Source organism: Rhinopithecus roxellana, chromosome 14 (genome assembly GCF_007565055.1).
Source record: "Rhinopithecus roxellana isolate Shanxi Qingling chromosome 14, ASM756505v1, whole genome shotgun sequence".
Taxonomy (NCBI): domain Eukaryota; kingdom Metazoa; phylum Chordata; class Mammalia; order Primates; family Cercopithecidae; genus Rhinopithecus; species Rhinopithecus roxellana.
Window position 1 is genome coordinate 43486625 of NC_044562.1, and position 18655 is coordinate 43505279.

The following is an 18655-nucleotide window of genomic DNA, read 5'->3' on the forward strand; positions in this document are numbered from 1 at the left end:
TAATTGTAAATAATAAGGAGAAAAAAAGCAAAATTCTCATAATACCTAAAAGATATACCTAATAGTACCTTCTTTCAATTGCCTCAGGATTCTGTCATTTCTTCCAAAATCTTAGATATTTACTAGTTTTAAGAAAGCTTCCTGATTCACAAACATTTATCCTAAACTATATTATTGAACCAGATTCACATACTGGAGTTACAAGTAACAAGTAGGCCTAAGTTAAGTTTCAAAAACACAAGCCACAACTCCCAGAGCCCCCACCCCCACATTTTAGACTACTGGCATTCAGTTTGAGTATTTCCTTATTTTGGGAAACCCACGGTCTCATTACTTAAATACCATATGTACCTACTTATCTAAAGAGGCAAAGAGCCCCTTAGCGAAAGCTAAGTGTAAAATAATTCCTTTTAGATTTTTTAAAAGTAGGGTGTGATTTTTTTAAATTCAGGTTAACTAGGTTTGTTAATCTTTTAGAAATACTTTTATTTTGATAAAAATACAGGTATTTTGACTCAACTTTGTTGAGTTTCATCTGCTATGTTTTAAAAATTATAAGAAAACTAGATTAAAGCATGAAACTAAAATTGCCAACACATTTGCCTTTTGTTTTTCTACTAATGACAGCCATATAGCCCTTTTAGTGGATTCCTCTACTGGTTCAAAGGATACTCCCCAAATAGATCAAGTCACAGACTGGCTATAACTTAAGTCATTCTGCTAACCAATTATCTGATCTCAAGCTCCAAAATTCACATCTAAAATCATTTATTTAAAAAGATCAGACTAGGTACAGTGGCTCATACCTGTAATTCCAGCACTTTGGGAGGCCAAGGCAGTCATATCACTTGAGCCCAGGAGTTTGAGACCAGCCTGGGCAACATGGAGAGACTCCTATCTCTATAAAAAACTTAAAAAAAAAATTAACTGGGTGTGGTAGCACACACCTGTTGTTGAAGCTACTCAAGAGGCTGAGCAGGGAGGACTGCTTGAGCCCTGGAGGTCGAGGCTGCACTCACTGCACTCCAGCCTGGGTGATAGAGCGAGATCCCCATCTCAAAAAAAATAAAAAATAAAAAATAAATTAGCTATGAAATAGTCTTTTTATTTTTTGAAAACATATTTATTTTCCAAGCACTTATTGTGTACATTAGACTCTGTGAATATAAAGATGAAGGACACATTATCTCTGCCTTGAAGAAACCCAGAGTATACTGTGAAGCACAGACCACTACACAAATAAGTACAATAAGAAGTTGACGTTATTGTGACAGAAGTATATGTAGGGATAAAAATGGAAAGGAAAGGTCATTCTAACTGAAGGAAAAGATAACAGAAAACACTTAAGCTTATTCTGGGCTGAGTTTTAAAGATGATGTGTCGACCAGATAGACGAGAAGAAAAGGCGTAAATGTCAGTTTATACACACACATAAAGTATACATGTTATATGGAGAAAATGTTGTGTCTATACACACATATATACACACATGAACTTAAGCAGACTATGTCTACAGTACTTACTATAAAGATAAAAATGTTTAATGCCAAACATCAAACCAAAACGATGTTCAAAGCAAGAATTCTTCCAACATTCATCTAATTGTTTTCTATGCTAGCTGAGAACTGCTTTAAGTTCTCGTTATTTTTACAAAATTATTTTCTTTAAAAAAAGCCTATGAAAATGTTTTTTAAAAGTTATATTTAAAACCTAGTTTTACTTCTTAATTAAAAAACAAACTGCCTTTCAAATGCAAAGACTTTATGCTTTCACTGCTTAAATTCTGACATTTTTCTAAAAGTCACCTCATACTGTAGTTCCAAAGCTCAAACATGTTCAAGTTCAATACAAATATACCCCTAACACAATAAACATGGTCTACTTTCACAAAAGAGCTACGTGTTGCTAACACCTCAGTGTTTTTAGTACTGCTTTCAGGGAGTGTATCACATTTGCTGCAAACTATTAACCAAATTTATCTCTAACGACTAGCAGCATGCCACACACACACAGAGAAAGAACAACGTGGGCTTTGTACCTCATGGAGCGTGAGATGTTTCCCATCCTTCCTCTTTGAGTCAAATCTGCCATATATTGCACTGTATTTCCGAATTTCCTCCTCTTTGTGTGGATCATCATCGTTCATCTCAAAGATGTGACCTATCATTTTGGCCAACTTCTTGTTGGTTTTTAGCAGCTCTTTCACTTCGTTCAAGTCACTTTTCGGCAGTGTGGGGGCCATCCGCTCCACACACTCAGCCACAGAGAGCGCAGCGGCAGCATCCAGCGCCTCGCTGCTCTCCTTTGGGGACGCGGGGGAGCCCAGGTCTGCTGGGGAGAGGCTGTGCTCGCTCTCGGTGGCATGGTGGCCTTGCCAGAGTCTGGACTCACCAACACTCTGCAGTGCTAGGCTCCCGACCACATCTGACTTCCCCTGTCCCAAGCTCTGCACACAGGTGGTAGCAGCACATTTGGGGATTTTTAAATGAGGTTCCCGGGCATTGCTACTCCTTTCATAACTACTGCAGGATATTCCCAGCCATGTCGGTGATCCCTCTGGTAATTTATAGATGGGTATGCTACTGACAGGAAGGGAAGTCAGCGGCTGATTGAAAAGCCCAGGGTTTGTGACCCAGTCTCTCAAAGCCTTCTGCAGCCTTCTAACATGAAGAGGCTTGCTAGCCATGCCCACGAGTGCCATGATTTCCAAAAACTCCTCTTCTCCTGCTTCACAGAGTTGCTGGACATCATCCCCACCTTGTTGGATAAAGGCATCAAAATAAGAAAGTAGATTGGCTTTTTGTAATATTCTATACAGCTGCAACTCCCCCAGGGTCCTGGGTAAGGCCGCAGCCATTACTCTGGATGGGTTTAACCTGCCAAAAAAAAAAAAAAAAAAAAAAGTAAAAACTCATCATACTTGCTTCAAACTTCTTACACCAAATAGGTTAGACTACAGGTTTTAAGAACAAAAATAAGAAGCATCTGCATCGTGACTGCCTGTGAAGGCAGCATTCTCTCTACATACTTTATCTCTTTCTGCACTCCTAACAATCTTATAGGTCAGTAACTAAACTGACCTATTTTCCCAAAAGAGAATAACTGGTAAGCAGGAATCTGGAGGTTCAAACCAAGGCTCAAACCAAGGGTTTCATGTCCTGTATTTTTGGCTATATACTTTGCTACTGCCAAGGTATGGACGCAGGTGGAGTGAAAGACAATCAAATTTAGCAGGAGGTAAGAAGCAGAGGATGCTACCATTTGCTGAATACTTATTTTGTGCCAGGCAATACAATAAACACTTTATATTACACATGTCTTAATTCTCACAAGGGCCCTGTGACACAGGTACAGTTATTCCCATTTTATAGAGAAAAAATGTGCAAGATGAGTCTGGCAGGCAGAGGAAGATAGCTTTCAGTATGAATTGGAGATGAGAAATAGAAGGTGGTATATTCAGGAATCAAGAAAGAAGAGGTAGAGAAAAGTCAAACAAGTAAGTGAGAAGACTCGGTGATCACTTAGATCTAAGTGAGGAAGGAAGTTACCCTTTATTGACATTTATTGATGAAGACAACAGTTACCGTTTATTTGCACTCTGTGGTTTAAGGAGAGTTACAGGTAACTATGAGATTACATCTGAGAGTTCAGAAATCTAACAGGCATTAGGGACACAGAAAAATAAGGATGATGGGATTCCCTTTCAAACACATGGCACTCGCACATGGCACAGGGTAGAATGCTTATGTAGAACGGCCCTGCATGCAAAATAATAGACTAGAACCTAACTATGTATCAGGGAGAGGGCTGTAGGATAAAAAAAGGAGGGTGAGTGATCCCTCCAAAGCAGCAGCAGAAAGCCTAAGACAGAGTCAAAGAAGAAACATACTTTTAGAGCTCAAGCAAGACAAAGAAGTCTGTTTTTAAAGAGACAGAACAAGACTCAGCAAAGTACTTCTTGACCTCTTAGCAGCCTTTAAAAGTTGTTCACAGTTGCCTGGAGACCTCCCACATACAAAGAGGAGTTGGCCAAGTACTTCCATTTAAGAGAAACAAATAAACTTGTAATCAAATGCACCCTTAGGATTAAAAGTACCCTGTAGCCCTCTATGGAGAAAATAACAGAAGGCTAAAAGAACATGTGCATCAGAGAAAAATGGAAGGCCCACTCTCAACTCTGACAGTATGCAGTAATAGTTAACTGGGACATCCCTGGAAGCCAAGAAGTCACCGAACTTGGGACTTTTGTTTTTTGCCACCAATCAGAATGCTACACAAAATTCTAGTCTCAGCCACTCCAACCCAGGAGAATGGGTGTCCCTACCACTCTAAGCACTGCCTACTGGAAGCCCCATCTCCTGGAACCTGTGTGTCATCCACAATCTGTTTTGACTTCCTCAAATTTTGTGTCTCTTTCTTTGCAAGGGTGAGTATGGGCATAACCAGGTTACCTGATGACTTCCCAAAAGACAACAAAGGCTGAATTAGGGCCCCGTAGCTTCTACTAACACCCAGGAAATCACTTGGGGTGCTTTTGAAAAATACAGTTTCCCAGGTGCCTGAGATGCATCTCAGGAGACTCCTATGATTAGGCAAATCTGACAAACTGCACAAGATTCCTACTTAATAAATCCTTCAGGCACCACAAACTCCTACAGGTCCTGTGATGATCCAGGTAATTCTTTAGGTCAAACTTCACATTCATGCCACCTCAGTCCTCCGGATAAAAAAACGTTCCTGCATCTTCTAAATCACCTAAAGGAGGCTCTGTGTGTCCTTCCACTCCAGGGAGAGTCTATCACCCACCTGGGCACTAACTCACAACAACAGAGCTTTCAGGAGTTACAGACCCAAGTTTAGGGCTTTATTAAACTACACTATACCAAATAGAAGGGCTGCTATAAAGTGTCAGAGGTGGAAGAAAGGAAACTTACTTTCCTATCATATACCTCATGCAATTCCTCATAGGCTTTTGATGCAAGAATACAAAAAAAAAAAAGGACATGTATAATGTGTATATACATACACATGATCAAAATAGACTGTGGAAGACACAGAAGTTCCAAGACGTGGGGCTTCCCAGTAGTACACACACAGTCTTTTTTTTTTTTTCTATAAGAGGACTGTAATTCTGCAAGGTTTACAGGGTGATCAATTAACTCACCATATGTACTTCTCACATTATGGAATAGAGGAGAGATTACATGAGGACATCTAGAAAAATACTTTTTCATCTTTTTATGAGCAATAAGAAAAAAATATATGTTAGACAAATACCAATGAGAAACTTACGAATGAAAACACCCAAGCTTATATTTTGTTCTTCTGAGATAAGGCAATGATTTTAGAAAACAATTTTCAAGTTTTATCCTTTCTCATCTTTACCGATTTAAAAAAAATGAAACCCCCTAGTTCTTAAGAGAAAGCCCTCTGTATGGGTAAGAAAGTAGTTATGAATATAATATCTCCATAAAGACTGATAGGACCAAGTGTATATTTCCAAAGCCAAGATAATAGATGCAAGATAACTAAGTAACCGATTCAGTCCCTGGAGGCTTTCTAGAGGCCCACACTTACTACTGGGAAAGGAGTTTTCCTACTAAGCTTTTGCTTTAAGACAATGTTTCCGTTTCCTTCCAAAGCTTGCTGTGATAATTTAAACACCCACCCTTTCATACATTAACCTGATGTGATTTGAAAGAAAACTTTTACGAGATTTTGTTTTCACAAAATCTGTAACCATTAATGCTTCAACATGAAGGTCAAATAAATCAAAAGAAAGCTTCTACCTGTATCTCTCCAATCTGAAGTAAATATAAAATGGGTCCTTAACACGTTACATACAGGTAGCTTATAGTATTGTAAATCTACTCAGCTGAAAACTACTGTTACCTGACCTTTTCAAGATATCCTGGAACGACCACTCTGACTTTTCAACGAATTCCAGTTAAGAGAAACCAGTTAACTGCATTCAAAAGTTAACTCTGAGGCCTTGCTGCCAATGTACAGCAAACTTCTACTTCCACCAGCTTAAATGTTCCTCCCCCTGCTCAGCCCAATAAAAAGAATCCCAATGATGTCAGGGGAAGAGGAATTAAACAATGCATTAAGACCATTTGTTGTTGTTATTCACTGATCTTTTACACAGTAATCATTTGTTACAAAACTTTTTTAAAAACTCACTTTGGCTCCTTACAGGGTAGCATCAGTCACCTGCCAGGTTCCAACTGTGCTAAGTGAAGTAAGGAGCTAGTCTGGCCCACAAAGTACTGGTCAACTGCTGTTTCGCTATGGAAAACAAAATTTCCCTAACAGTCTCCAAGCTGGGATGTGAGGATTTTTTGATAGGACAGAGGCCTTTGTCACTAGGGAAAAGAAGAACCATTCCTTTGAACCTGACTCAGACCAGCTTGTTTTCTGGGCTCACCATTCTATCAAAACTCTGGGCCTCTCTCTCACTAATCTCTCTGCTACATGGTATCACTCCTTGAGATGGTCTTCGCCTTACTTTGGTAATGCTGTATTATTTGTTTTTCCTTCTTTCTCTCATTATATTCTAAGAATTCTCCAAATTTTTATATTGCATCTCTTTTCTATTGTGTGTCTGTAATTTTCTTTTGATGATCTCACCCATTTCCAGGCTTTAATTATCACTATAGGCAGATGACCTCCAAATCTGTATTTGCAGCTTGGACTAGGGCCATGGAGTCACTCCAAGTGTTCTCCAATCCAAATGCACACAAAGCACTGACTGCTGAGTGAAAAAGATGCCTCTCACACACGTCTACTTTGCAAATGAAGGTAAACAGACACTTCTGTTATTTAGGAAAATAAAACTCACTTAAAAGTATAACTTAAGTTTTGTTTTGTCTTTATATGTATTCTCAAAAAACAAATACTAAAAGTAGTCATGAATATTTGCAATTTTTTTATTTAAAAAGCTATCCTCACACCTGGAAAGTTCAGAACCATCAGCCCAAATTGTTCTTCTAAACTGTAATTTGGCGTTCCACCTGGGCATTGTCAACACCTCAAATCTGATGTGTCTGAAAGCAAGTACATTCTCTCATTTTCTTCCCCTCTTCCAGATTCCCAAGTCTACTTCTTTCCAATTCTCTTAGTTCTTTCAGTTGCACCGCGAGTCTTTTCAGTTTCCTGGATTTAAGTAAGTTTGGATTCCGTTTTTGCTTTTGGTTCTTTCTTCCTCAAATCTACATGTCCTTAGGCTACACCACTTCTTTCTCTGCCTCAAAAGCACCAGATTCTAGTGTTTGTTTCTTGCCCCAACTTTGAAAAAAGCTCCTTCACCTTCAATAGATCCCGCACTGCAATGCTAAGTTTACAAAGTTGCAAACTTCTCCACCAGTGCATAAAGAAATCCAAACTACTCATATAGGCACCCCAGACCCAAGCCTATCTCTTTCCAGCCTTTCTCTGTTCCTTAACATGCCCATATACTTGTTCCAAGCAGATACATTAGGCATTCCTCAAATATGCATTCCACTTCCCTGCTCCTGTGCCAGGTATCCTCTCCCCCTCCAACCTCCACAGCCTTTCCCAAAACGTCTTTCCCACTACCCCTGGCTGCAGCTGTCCTCGCCCTTCTCCCAACTCCACAACATTTTGTCTCTCTCTCTTATATTTTGAACTATTCAAATACACCATGAACTAAGCCAGTTCCGGGGAACAGAGGAAAGACAGTTCTTCATGGAGAGTCAGTTATCAGCAAGGAGAAAGACAAGCAGCGGAGACTGACACAATGTGGTAAATGCTGTGCAGCTGTGAAGGAGTCATGGCACAAGGAAGGCAACATGCCTGGCTCTGCAGAACAAGTCACTGTTAGGTTATAAGCACCTTGAGGGCAGAATTAGGTTTCATTACTCTTTTGTCTCCCTTTATTCCTAGCAAAGTTTCTATGATAAGTAACATTTCTGGAAAGGTTGCTGTGCAATGAAACTCAATGTCTTGAGTCAGAATCTGATCAGCAACCTTTCATATTCCAAAACGGGGGCCTTCTGTGTAAACTGGTATCTCAATGAATTGCCAATCCAATAACAGGGCATCCTGTTACTTTAGCTACAATCCTTTTCATTCTCTCATCCTTAATACTTGTTCTTTCTTAAAAAGCTATATGGTGCACTCCTATAACATGGCTATTCTCCCAAGAAAGCAAAAGATGCTCTCCCAATACAGGAACTACAAGTGATTAGTGTTATACATCATGGATCGAGTCCGGCCCCAACACCTGCCTTTTAAGAATTCAAGTTCAGTCATGAGATCCTAGGTCGTTGCTTCTCTGTTCCTATAAACACAGTGTAAGTCATCATCAAATATGTATCTCATTAATAATCCATATAGTCAAAGGGATTTATAATCACTGTTCTTGCATCTTCTCCCCTCCATGCTATGAGAATCATTATTATATACACATACACAAACATATATAGCAATACACATATGCACACACTTCCAGGAGTGGGAAGTAACCAAGGGCAAAATCCTAGTAAGGCTTAACTTACTTATGCAGAAGACTAGAAATTCTCTCCCCCAACGCAGCCTGCAATTTTTACTTTAAAATTATCTGAGTCAATAGCAACCTCTTACAGACTTACGAAAAATGTGAAAAACCTTGGAAAGAGTTAAGAGCTCATGAGTCATTTACAGATTAAGGTAAATTAGTTCCACCAGATTGTTTTCCTCTTAACATCTAGACAAGATCTGATGCACGTTAATGAAATATTGAGATGAGAAATGGGGACAATGAAAATAGGAAATCTGAGGACAGAAAGACTACACTTAGAGCCTCTGAAGTAGTCCAAGTTTAGGAGAATATAGCTTGAAGGTATAGGGGCCTGGGAGAAGGGTGAAATGGGTACACCAGAGGCTGAAACTGAAAAGGTTTACGAAAAGCAAGAATCTGACTTAGGGAAGGATGAGCCTCTATGTCAGGGGTGTCCAATCTTTTGGCTTCCCTGAGCCACACTGGAAGAATTGTCCTGGGCCACACAAAAAATACACTAACGATAGCTGATGAGCTTTAAAAAAAAATGGCAAAAAAGCCTCATAATGTTTTAAGAAAGTTTATGCATTTGCGTTGGGCCGCATTCAAAGCCCTCCTGGGCTGCGTGCAACCACAGGTCTCAGGTTGGACAAGCTTGCTCTATGCAATTAATTATTTTTGCTTTTATTTTCATCCGAGAACCCAGAACTCAAGCTAAAATGATTAAATGTAGTTCAGCTACATTTGCGGGGTTGCCCTAAGTACTAACTCCCATGTGTGTTTCAAGTTCCAAATGATTTACCTAGGCACATATTAGTAAGCGGTGTACCATATAAATCAAGACACTTTTGGATCTTAGCTATGACTTAAATATATACCTTCTAGTGAACTGAGGGTAATTTGGGAAACTTAAAATGTCATTTCTTACTGATTTGTTTCTAAATCCCGAATGAAGCTGGAAAAAAATTTTAAGAGCCGGGCGCAGTGGCTCAGGCCTGTAATCCCAGCACTTTGGGAGGCCGAGGCGGATGGATCACGAGGTCAGGAGATCGAGACCATCCTGGCTAACACCATGAAACCCGGTCTCTACTAAAAAATACAAAAAACTAGCCGGGCGAGGTGGCGGGCGCCTGTAGTCCCAGCTACTCGGGAGGCTGAGGCAGAAGAACGGCGTGAATCCGGGGGGCGGAGCTTGCAGCGAGCCGAGATCGCGCCACTGCACTCCAGCCTGGGGCACAGAGCAAGACTCCGTCTCCAAAAAAAAAAATTTTTTAGAGACACCTTAAAATTTTAATAAAAATTTTCAGTGTGAGATTAAATTTATTTTCCAAAATTAGAAAAAACTAAACCAGATTTATTTTGCTAAATAACTATGTATTCATTTAACTATAACAACAATAAGCAAATACTAGCATTTCATATAATGGCTGGAAATCCTCAACCAACCTACCATCAAGTCATTTAACAAACATTAAGTACCCACTGTGTACAGAGTATGCAGGCAATATTTATAAGTTTTTTCACCTTTTCAGAAGTTTCTCTGTAAAATCATTAAATATACTATGCAAATTAATGGATCACCCCCTAAATACAATGTAGTGAGAAATGACAAACTCTTTGAAAGCTTAATGGTATGTTTTAGCTTTGCGAATTCTTACAAGACGAGGATCACTATTTTTTCCAAGCATCAACTTCTCAAATTTCCAACTTGTTCCATTAAGTTTAAGGAGTATATTCTACTGTTGTATGACTTATTGAACATGTCAGATCAGAAAGGGAATTTGCATTTAATATAGTAACTGTACCATTCTATTGTTGAAAAGGATAAAAGAAGCAGGTAAGATAAAAATAAATCCGAAGCAAAGGGGCTAACAACCTTCTATTATGCTCAAGTGGGTATTTATGCTATAATATGTTTAGCAAATTCCACCATGAAATATGCATAGACGGGTTGATTCCACATTAGCATGATCTTAAACTGTTTAAAACATATTATAAAATGGTCACTTCCATCCAAAACACAGCTTTGCATTTAAAGGTAAATTTTACAAAGATTTCATTTCCAAAAATGCACATAAATAGCACTCACAAAAAACAGCTCCAGGCTTGTTATAATGGAATAAATGAGTCCTAAGTCTTAGGCCAATGTAACCTGACATAACTTCGGAGGCTAAGGTGGGCTAATCCCTTGGCCCAGGAGTTTGAGGCCAACCTGGGCAACATAGCGAGACCCCATGTCTATATTTTCTTTAGAAACTGACATACTTCTGTTTTCATCCAACCTGAACTTTAAATATTTAAAGTTCATTAACAAATTCGTCAAAGATGTCCCCCACTTTATAATTTTTTCTTTCAAAGAAGTATCCACAGTGCAAACCCCCCAAATATTTAATAAACCAATAGGTTCTTAGCTATAGCGTGATGAAAATACCTAATGTTTTCACTGTTTCTCTAAGGAGAATAAACATCTATTAACTTTCTCATACGACAGTGGATGATATTTGCCACTTACAAAAAAGAGATTGCTCAATTGAATTAATAATTTTGAAATAAGATGAGATAAAGTATTTATTAGATAGACCAAGTTATTTGCTAGACATATAAGCTTACTAAACGTCCTTGTAACAGCCATAGTAATTCTAAGAATTTGTCATTTGAATTACATTCATAATTAGCAGGCAGAATAAAATAAAAATCTACAGTGCCTCAATGTTTTCATTATTACTATTATTACTGATACCTTCACAAGTAGTAACAAGAGACCATCAGAGCCAAGAAAAAAAAAATTTAAATAGCGAAATGGCATATTAACTTTAGTGCAAAATGGCAAAAATAATAAAATTGAAACAAGAACGCTTCTTCCAGAAGTTCCTTGAAATTTTCTTTCAAGACCTAATGTTCCAATATGTAATACCAAATCAGGGATAAAAAAGGCTGACCTAGCCAGCCATCTACAAAGTCTCATGAAAACCCTTATTTGTATGTTAATACCCATGACAAAATATAATACTTTTAAAAATGAAAGGATAATATTAAATGTCTCAAAGGACACAAATATGGAGGAGAAAAAGATAGCCTTTCATCTAAGAGCCACTTTCACTGGCACTCAGATTAGATCAGGAGCAGCTCTTTCAGGTCTTCAGGAAAAGCTCAATCTCCACCCAAAACAAAAAAAGCAAATCCTATGCATCCTCTCTTCTCATACTTCTTATAACACACACACAGATTATGAAATATCATAATTGAGTATGTTGTTCAGGGAAAAATTTTCAAAACAGTGAAAACCTAGGAAGGTAAGTCATTGCGTGAATACTTTAACAACAGCTAAGCATTTCCTACGTGACTAATCTATTTTAAATTCGCTTCCTCTGTTCCTATGCAATCTCATATTATCTATTAAAACTGCCAAAATGTTTTTAAACAAGATCTGAGAATTCCTCTTTCAGCTTCTGATCTTTGCACTCCTTGAGTTGGCAGACACGTCACTGGCAAACCAACTGGTAGTGACAAGTTACTCCAAATCGACTCTTTCAGATGAAATTTTAAATTAACAGCCATCGCAAAATTTTCGGTGCCTCCCGAATCTCAGGAAGCCAGGAGTAAGTACATGCAACTCTACGATTCCTCCGGATCACTTGCTGCAAAACTTGGTCTGCAGAATCTACAAATGCATATTCCATCTCAACTATCCCTTTCCCCAAGATCCTTCAACATTCAGGCTTATCAGAAGTGTCGTTTCCTATCTCAAGCTTTGGAAACTCTGAGCTTGCAGACCACAAAGATTGGATAGTATTTTCAGTGTTTCTCCATGATAAGGTCACACACACACCTCTGCATCCAAGGCTTGTGCGTCCCACATGTTTGCAAATTCCTCATCGGCCTTAGGGGCACAAAGAGTTTCTCGCTTCCCTGCACCTCAGTGCCAAGTTTCTGTAAGCCACTTCCACGCAAAACTCTCCTTCCGCTTTTAAAAAGAAAACTATATTCGTAAGGGGAGGATACCCAAGAAGAAAATCGAGACGGTAAGTGCAGCACTTTTATAAAGTAAACAAACAAAAAGACCGCCCTGACAAAGGCGACTGCAAAACTCTGGGGCTGGCGCTCACAACCCACATCGCACACCCCCACAGCGCCCCACGGTTCCTCCGAGCGCCGCGAGACGCCCCCAGCCCCCTTGGCAGAACGGACTCGGCACCCCAAGCTTTCTCGGAGGGAAAATGCACGAGTCAGGGCCGCGCTCCCCGCGGCCCTGGCACACCGAATGTCTCCGGGAATCGCCCACTCGAGCCCGGGGCCGCCCTCTCCTTCCGGCGGCGGCCGCGCGGAGCCCACTCCCCGGACACCGACCCCAAAGTGCCCGCGCGGCCCCGCGACTCCGCCGCCCCAAGTTCGCCAGCGGCCGCTCTGCCGCGAAAGCGTCCCGCACTTGGCGGACCGGGAGTGGCGACCGTCCGCTCCGGTACGTACTCAGCCAGCGGCTGCAGCGGTCTTGGCGCGCTCTCCCCGAGGACTGCTCAGCCCCAACTCCGAAGCGACGGCCCCCGGCTGTCCCTCCTCTGGCGGCTGCAGGAGCCGGGACGCCCCCGCTCCCATCGAAGGGGGAAGGGAAGGTGGTGGGCGCGCTCTCTCTGCTCCCCCCGCTAGCTCGGGCCCGCCGCTTCTTCCCGCCCACCCGCCCCGACGGCGCTCGCTTGGCCGCGGCGGCGGCTCCTCCGGGCTGCGGCGCGCGGGCGGCGGCGGCGGCAGCGCCTCCCCCGCCGCGCCCTGCCCTCCCCTCCCCTGCTTTCCCCTACCCTTCCTTCCCCGCGCGGGCTGCACCCTCCTCCCCCTCCCCCGCCCGCCTCCGCCGCCGCCGCCTCCACTCCCCCACCCCGCGATGTCACATTGGGAGATTCCGCTCTTGCTACATTCGCCGCTCCGGCTCCCGCCCACGCGCGGCCGAGTGACGCAGATCCCGGCGTGGGCCGCCGCCGGGCGGGGGCGGGGGCGGCCGCTGGGCTCGGGGCTCGGCCCCTTCCCACCGCCCCCTCCGCGGAATCCGGAGGGCGGCCCATTCACACGGCAGCTGGGAGGAACCAAGTGGGCGCCGGGAGTGGGCGGCTCCCGCGAGTCCAGCTCCGGGCGCGGGGAGGGGACAACTGGAGGGAGACGGGTGGGGGACGCCGCCTCGGGCCTGCTTTCCAGCTGCGGAGTGAACTGGGAAGATTTGCAATTAAAAAAAAAAAAATTATGTGTGAGGTTCCCGATATAGTATTTCAAAGAGCACACCCGCCAAATCCAACATTCCCTAGGAGGCTGACTTAAAAAAAAAAAAAAAAAAAAAGCGCGCCGGGCTCCCCTCGCCCTTGCAAGCTCCGGGCGGAGGCGGGGAGGCAGGTGATCCAGGTGCGCCCCTGCCCGGGGGGGGAGAGGCATCCGGCGGGAGGGTGGCAGCGACCGCACAGAGGAAGGGGCGGCAGGTGCGCGGCGCTGAAAGAACCGGCGGCTGGGAGAGCATCTCTGCCTCGCCCGTCATGCCCCCTCCTCACCTCCGCCCTGGCGTTGGGACCGGAGGAGGAGGGAGGACTAGAACCAGGGAGTCCGAAGTACACCTTTGACAACTGTCGCGCTAGCCGGGTAACTTCATTCCAACCTTTTTAACCTCCTGAAAATCTGCCTTTTATTTTATTGTTTAATGTTTTCTGTGTCCATGGTGTAGAAAAACTACGGCGCTAGTATAGTGCTAGTGTGTGTTAAATTAGAGTTCCCAAGGCACAATATAGAATTTTTTGGTTTGCATAAACTTTGCTAACCGGAGTATTAAAGCACCTTTAAAAATGTACTTAAGCTGACCAGGGCTCACGCCTGTAATCCCACCACTTTGGGAGACCGAGGCAGGCGGATCACCTGAGGTCAGGAGTTCGACACCAGCCTGGCCAACGTGGTGAAATCCCTTCTCTACAAAAAATACAAAACTAGCCGGGCGTGGTGGCGCAGGTCTGAAATCCCAGCTACTTGGGAGGCTGAGGCAGGAGAATCGCTTGAACCCGGGAGGCAGAGGTTGCAGTGAGCTGAGATCGTGCCATTGCACTCCAGCTTGGGCAACAAGAGCGAAACTCCGTCTCAAAAAAAAAAAAAAAAAAAAAAAAAAAAAAGTACTTAAGCTATTGCCAAAAAAATTTTGGAAGTCTGTTTTTTAAATCTATATTTCCATTCTTTGCAAACAATGGAAAAATTAAAGAATTTTAGCATTGTGTTCTTGAAGATTAGAGAGCATTCGTTAATATAAAACTACTGCAAACACAGGTAGAATCCCATTTTAACATACACATAAAAATTCAGTTTTATAGGAGGCCATTCCCACATCCTGGCTGGCCTCCCAGAGTGTGCCTACTTCGCTGATGGGGATACAAGGCATTCTTTGAGATGGGAAATTCTTCAAACCACATCTTTATGTTGCAGCAATGGATAGGATGATGATGATATTGAAAGAAAAAGACTTTAATAAAGTACAGAACCTTTTTTTTCTTTTTGCGAAATCATGTTATAGAAATGAGTAATGCCACAATGGTATATATATATAAAGTTAAATCTTTTCAGTATTAGTGACAGGTTTTGTCTGGAGTAGTTGAGTTGATATTTCAAGAGTAAGGCTGCTTAATTCCTGAAATTCTTCAACTGCAGAAATCACTGCTGGAAGTTTCTCTTAGTCTCCCTAATTGTCACGGTTTTTGCAGCTGTGGATCCTGTTCTACTAAAGAGAAAGGTGGTTATGTTAAAGAAGATTGAGGCAATTTCTTGGCTCTTGGGGAAGGTAATGTTCAGGCAACGAAATCTGCAAAATTCTCTTCTAATTTCTCTCTGGAATCTTGATGTTTTGCAAACATTGTTGGTTCTGAACAGCTAGAGAAAAAGAACTTTTTTCCATAAAGATATATAATCACTGATTCATGAGTTACGAAATTAGTAGTCTTACCTGAAGTGTTGAGCCTTCAAGTGGAATTGTTTCCAGAGTTGGAAGAAACAACATTAAATCCTCTTCCCAAGCTTGTCTGTGTCTGGCTGAACATGATGCTGAAAAGGAAATGTGTCAGGGCAGATAACTTTTTCTTCTGACTTGTAACTGATTTCTACAGTTAAACAGTGGAATCTATCCTTGTTTGTTTTCTGGGCACATTTAGATAGTGTATTCTTCCCACATTAACAATGGCATTTTTGGCCCACTTTACTTTGCCTTAAATGCCCTATGGTGCTGGGGGAAGTGGTGGGAGGAAGGAAAATGAAGGAAAGATAAAATTTTAAGCTTTTAAGCATCCAATTCTATATGTCTGTATGACAACACTGTAGTCAATATGGTAGCTCAAAAAGAACTGAAGCATCGCCTGTATCTGAGACAAGTCAGACGATGGATTCTTTTTTTCTACCTTACCAGTTTTTGTCACTCATGCCATCCCTAATACCTCCTCTCGACTCCAGCACACACACAGTCTTCTCCCACTCCCACGCCCTGAGGATTTGTTAGAGGAAAGCAAAGAGATGCACATTCCATCCTGGAAGGTAACAATTATGGTGTCTGATTATCCTCTGAAGGCCCTCTGGAAGAGATCAAACAGTTTCAAGGCTTTAGAGTGTTCTTGGAGGCATCCCAGACAGGTGTTAAGAATGTGGTAACACAAATAGTTCCCATTCAGACCACTTTGGATATCTTTTGTTAAACGTCCATGCAATAGTTTTGGTTTCTCCTGGTGTGATTTTATTATAAATACCTGTACATTGAAGTTATTCATTTATTCAGTACAGCTTGTTGAGCACCAAGAATGTGCCAGGTTTAGGGCTGGATGCTTGGAACACAAAGACAAGTAAGTCATGGATGGTTCCCTGCCCCCAGGGCTTTGCTATAAAACAGTGAAAATAAGGAGAACAAAAGGAAGTCTAAAAGACAAAGGAAAATGTTTTGTCTCTGTTTATAGTTTTTATTGTCTTTTCATGCACTCTAAAAGATGAATATAAAAACTAATTACTGAGGAATGAGACTACATTATTTTTGTAATACTCCTAATGCAAATCACAGTAAAATAAAAATAATTTTCTTATAAATGGAAAATCATGTTTCATGTTACATTTCAACAAGAGCCTAAAGGACATGGATGTAATTTCCAAGAGGGCAGAATTTTTTTATTAGCTATGGCATTTTATTAACTGCTGTATCTTCGGTGGCTAGAACACTGGCTGACGCATAGTAGTCACTTAATAAATATTTGTTGAATAAATGAAATGGAAAACATGAACTAACAGTTTTTGTATTTTGTAGATGTTATTAGCATGAATTGTATTTCCTAATAGAAGTGTCTAAAATACGTGATACCTACTTCTGATTAAATATATAACATTTTTAATAAAATATTAAGAGTTACAATATGTTTTGAAGCAGTGTGTAAATTGTGAAGTAATTTTAGAATGTTCCTAAAGTAATTCATATTAGAGTTTCAGGTACAGAATTTCTTTTTAAATGAATGACAAAGTGTTAATAAATACACCAGATTCTGAATTTTTAACACCATTTGGAAAGTGGCCTGAGAAATATATCAAATTCTGTTTTTTATCTATTATTCATGTGTTTATTCTTAACTCTATCTCTTGCAAATATCATCCCAGGCTTATTCCTTATCTATAAAAGTAAGGGCAAGACAGAGCTACTTCTGATGGCTTAAATAAATATCACTTGTACGGTTTTAAATTTTGAAAACACTTTTTTAAAAATTTGAAAGCCTTCTTTCAGGTTGTTGACTTGGTTTTTTTTTTTTTTTTACCTGTTAGGAGTAGATTTGGGAGAAGCTTATTTTACAGGCCTGCTCATAATTTTAATCCGTGCTGTGGAGTGTGTCACAGTTCACAGCCAAATCACCAGATATATTTCCCCTCTCAGAAAACCAGATTTCCCCTCTCAAGTTGTTGTTGTTGTTTAACTTTTATTTTAGGTTGAGGGGCACATGTGGTTTGTTACATAGGTAAACTTGTATCACTGGGGTTCATTGTACTGATTATTTCATCACCCCGGTATTAAGCCCACTACCCAATAGTTGTCTTTTCTCCCCCTCTCCCTCCTCCCACCCCTCACCCTCAAGTAGACCCCAGTGTCTGTTGCTTCCTTCTTCATGTCCATGAGTTCTTATCATTTAGCTCCCATTTGTAAGTGAGAGCCTGAGGTATTTGATTTTCTGTTCCTGGGTTAGTTTGCTAAGGATAACAGTCTCCAGCTCCATCCATGTTCCCACAAAAGACATGAACTCGTTCTTTTTTTATGGTTGCTCTCAGGTTTAAAAATTAAAGAAAAGGAATAATTTCTTTCTGCTTCTGAATGGAAGTTGAAATTCATGGAAAATAGAATATAATGTATGCCACTGAAAATATACAGTCAGTATGTATGACACACCTTTGAACACAAGACCAGTCAATGGTAAATGAACACTGCTCCTTCACTTTTATCTTCTGATGGCTCTGTCAAAGCACAGAAGCATGCTGAGATGATTCGATATGGAAGATGAACGTTGGCATTAAATAGCAGTAAACCACATACTGAAACAAGCTATTCCCTTTTCAATTCTTTCAGTCCTTTGAAGGAGGAAATTTAAATTGGTGCCAGTATGTCTGTAATCCCTCTAATACTTGGTGAATTCTGTTTTTTTTCACAACGAGGAAACAGGCTTCAGCTCAGAGCCTTTGGCAGGCCTCAGTATATAGCTAGAATTTAATAGCACTGTTTTCCTTGTATTTGTTTTTATGGTTATCTTCTGTTGAGGCAAATTAGATTCATTATGCATTTAGAACAATGATCTCAAAATACCTTTTAAATAGATTTCCTTGAGCAAAAACCCTTAATTTTAAAATGAGAACTATTAAGTAAACTCTTTTTTTGTTTGTTTGTTTTTGTTTTTGAGACAGGGTCTCACTCTGTCACCCAGGTTAGAGTACAGTGGCACAATCACGGCTTTCACTGCAGCATCAACCTCCCAGGCTCCAGTGATCTTCCCACCTCGGTCTACTAAATAGCTGAGACTATAGGCGCACCACTATGCCCGGCTAATTTTTGTGTTTTTTATAGAAACGGGTTTCACCATGTTGGCCAGACTGGTCTCGAACTCCTGGGTTCAAGCTCACCTCCCAAGGGTAAATGCT

The 18655-nt window shown here is 41.1% G+C and overlaps 1 protein-coding gene across 5 annotated transcripts in view; it reads right to left on the bottom strand.

Moving 5' to 3' along the window:
* Window positions 1-13442, bottom strand: part of NAB1 (NGFI-A binding protein 1) — a 41190-nt gene extending 27748 nt beyond the window's left edge. The window contains exons 1-3 of one of the 5 annotated variants that reach the window (XM_030916522.1): window positions 8250-9038; window positions 7757-7854; window positions 2039-2876 (exon numbers count right to left, since the gene is read on the bottom strand). In XM_030916522.1, coding sequence (XP_030772382.1) covers window positions 2039-2876; window positions 7757-7794 — 876 coding nt within the window. In that variant the 5' untranslated portion in view covers window positions 7795-7854; window positions 8250-9038. Of the gene's footprint in view, window positions 1-2038; window positions 2877-7756; window positions 7855-8249; window positions 9039-12329; window positions 12945-12967; window positions 13247-13370 lie in introns of those variants that run through there. The other 4 variants (XM_030916523.1, XM_010379755.2, XM_030916521.1 and 1 more) reach the window with 4 other exon arrangements.
* Window positions 13443-18655: the final 5213 nt, after the last annotated feature.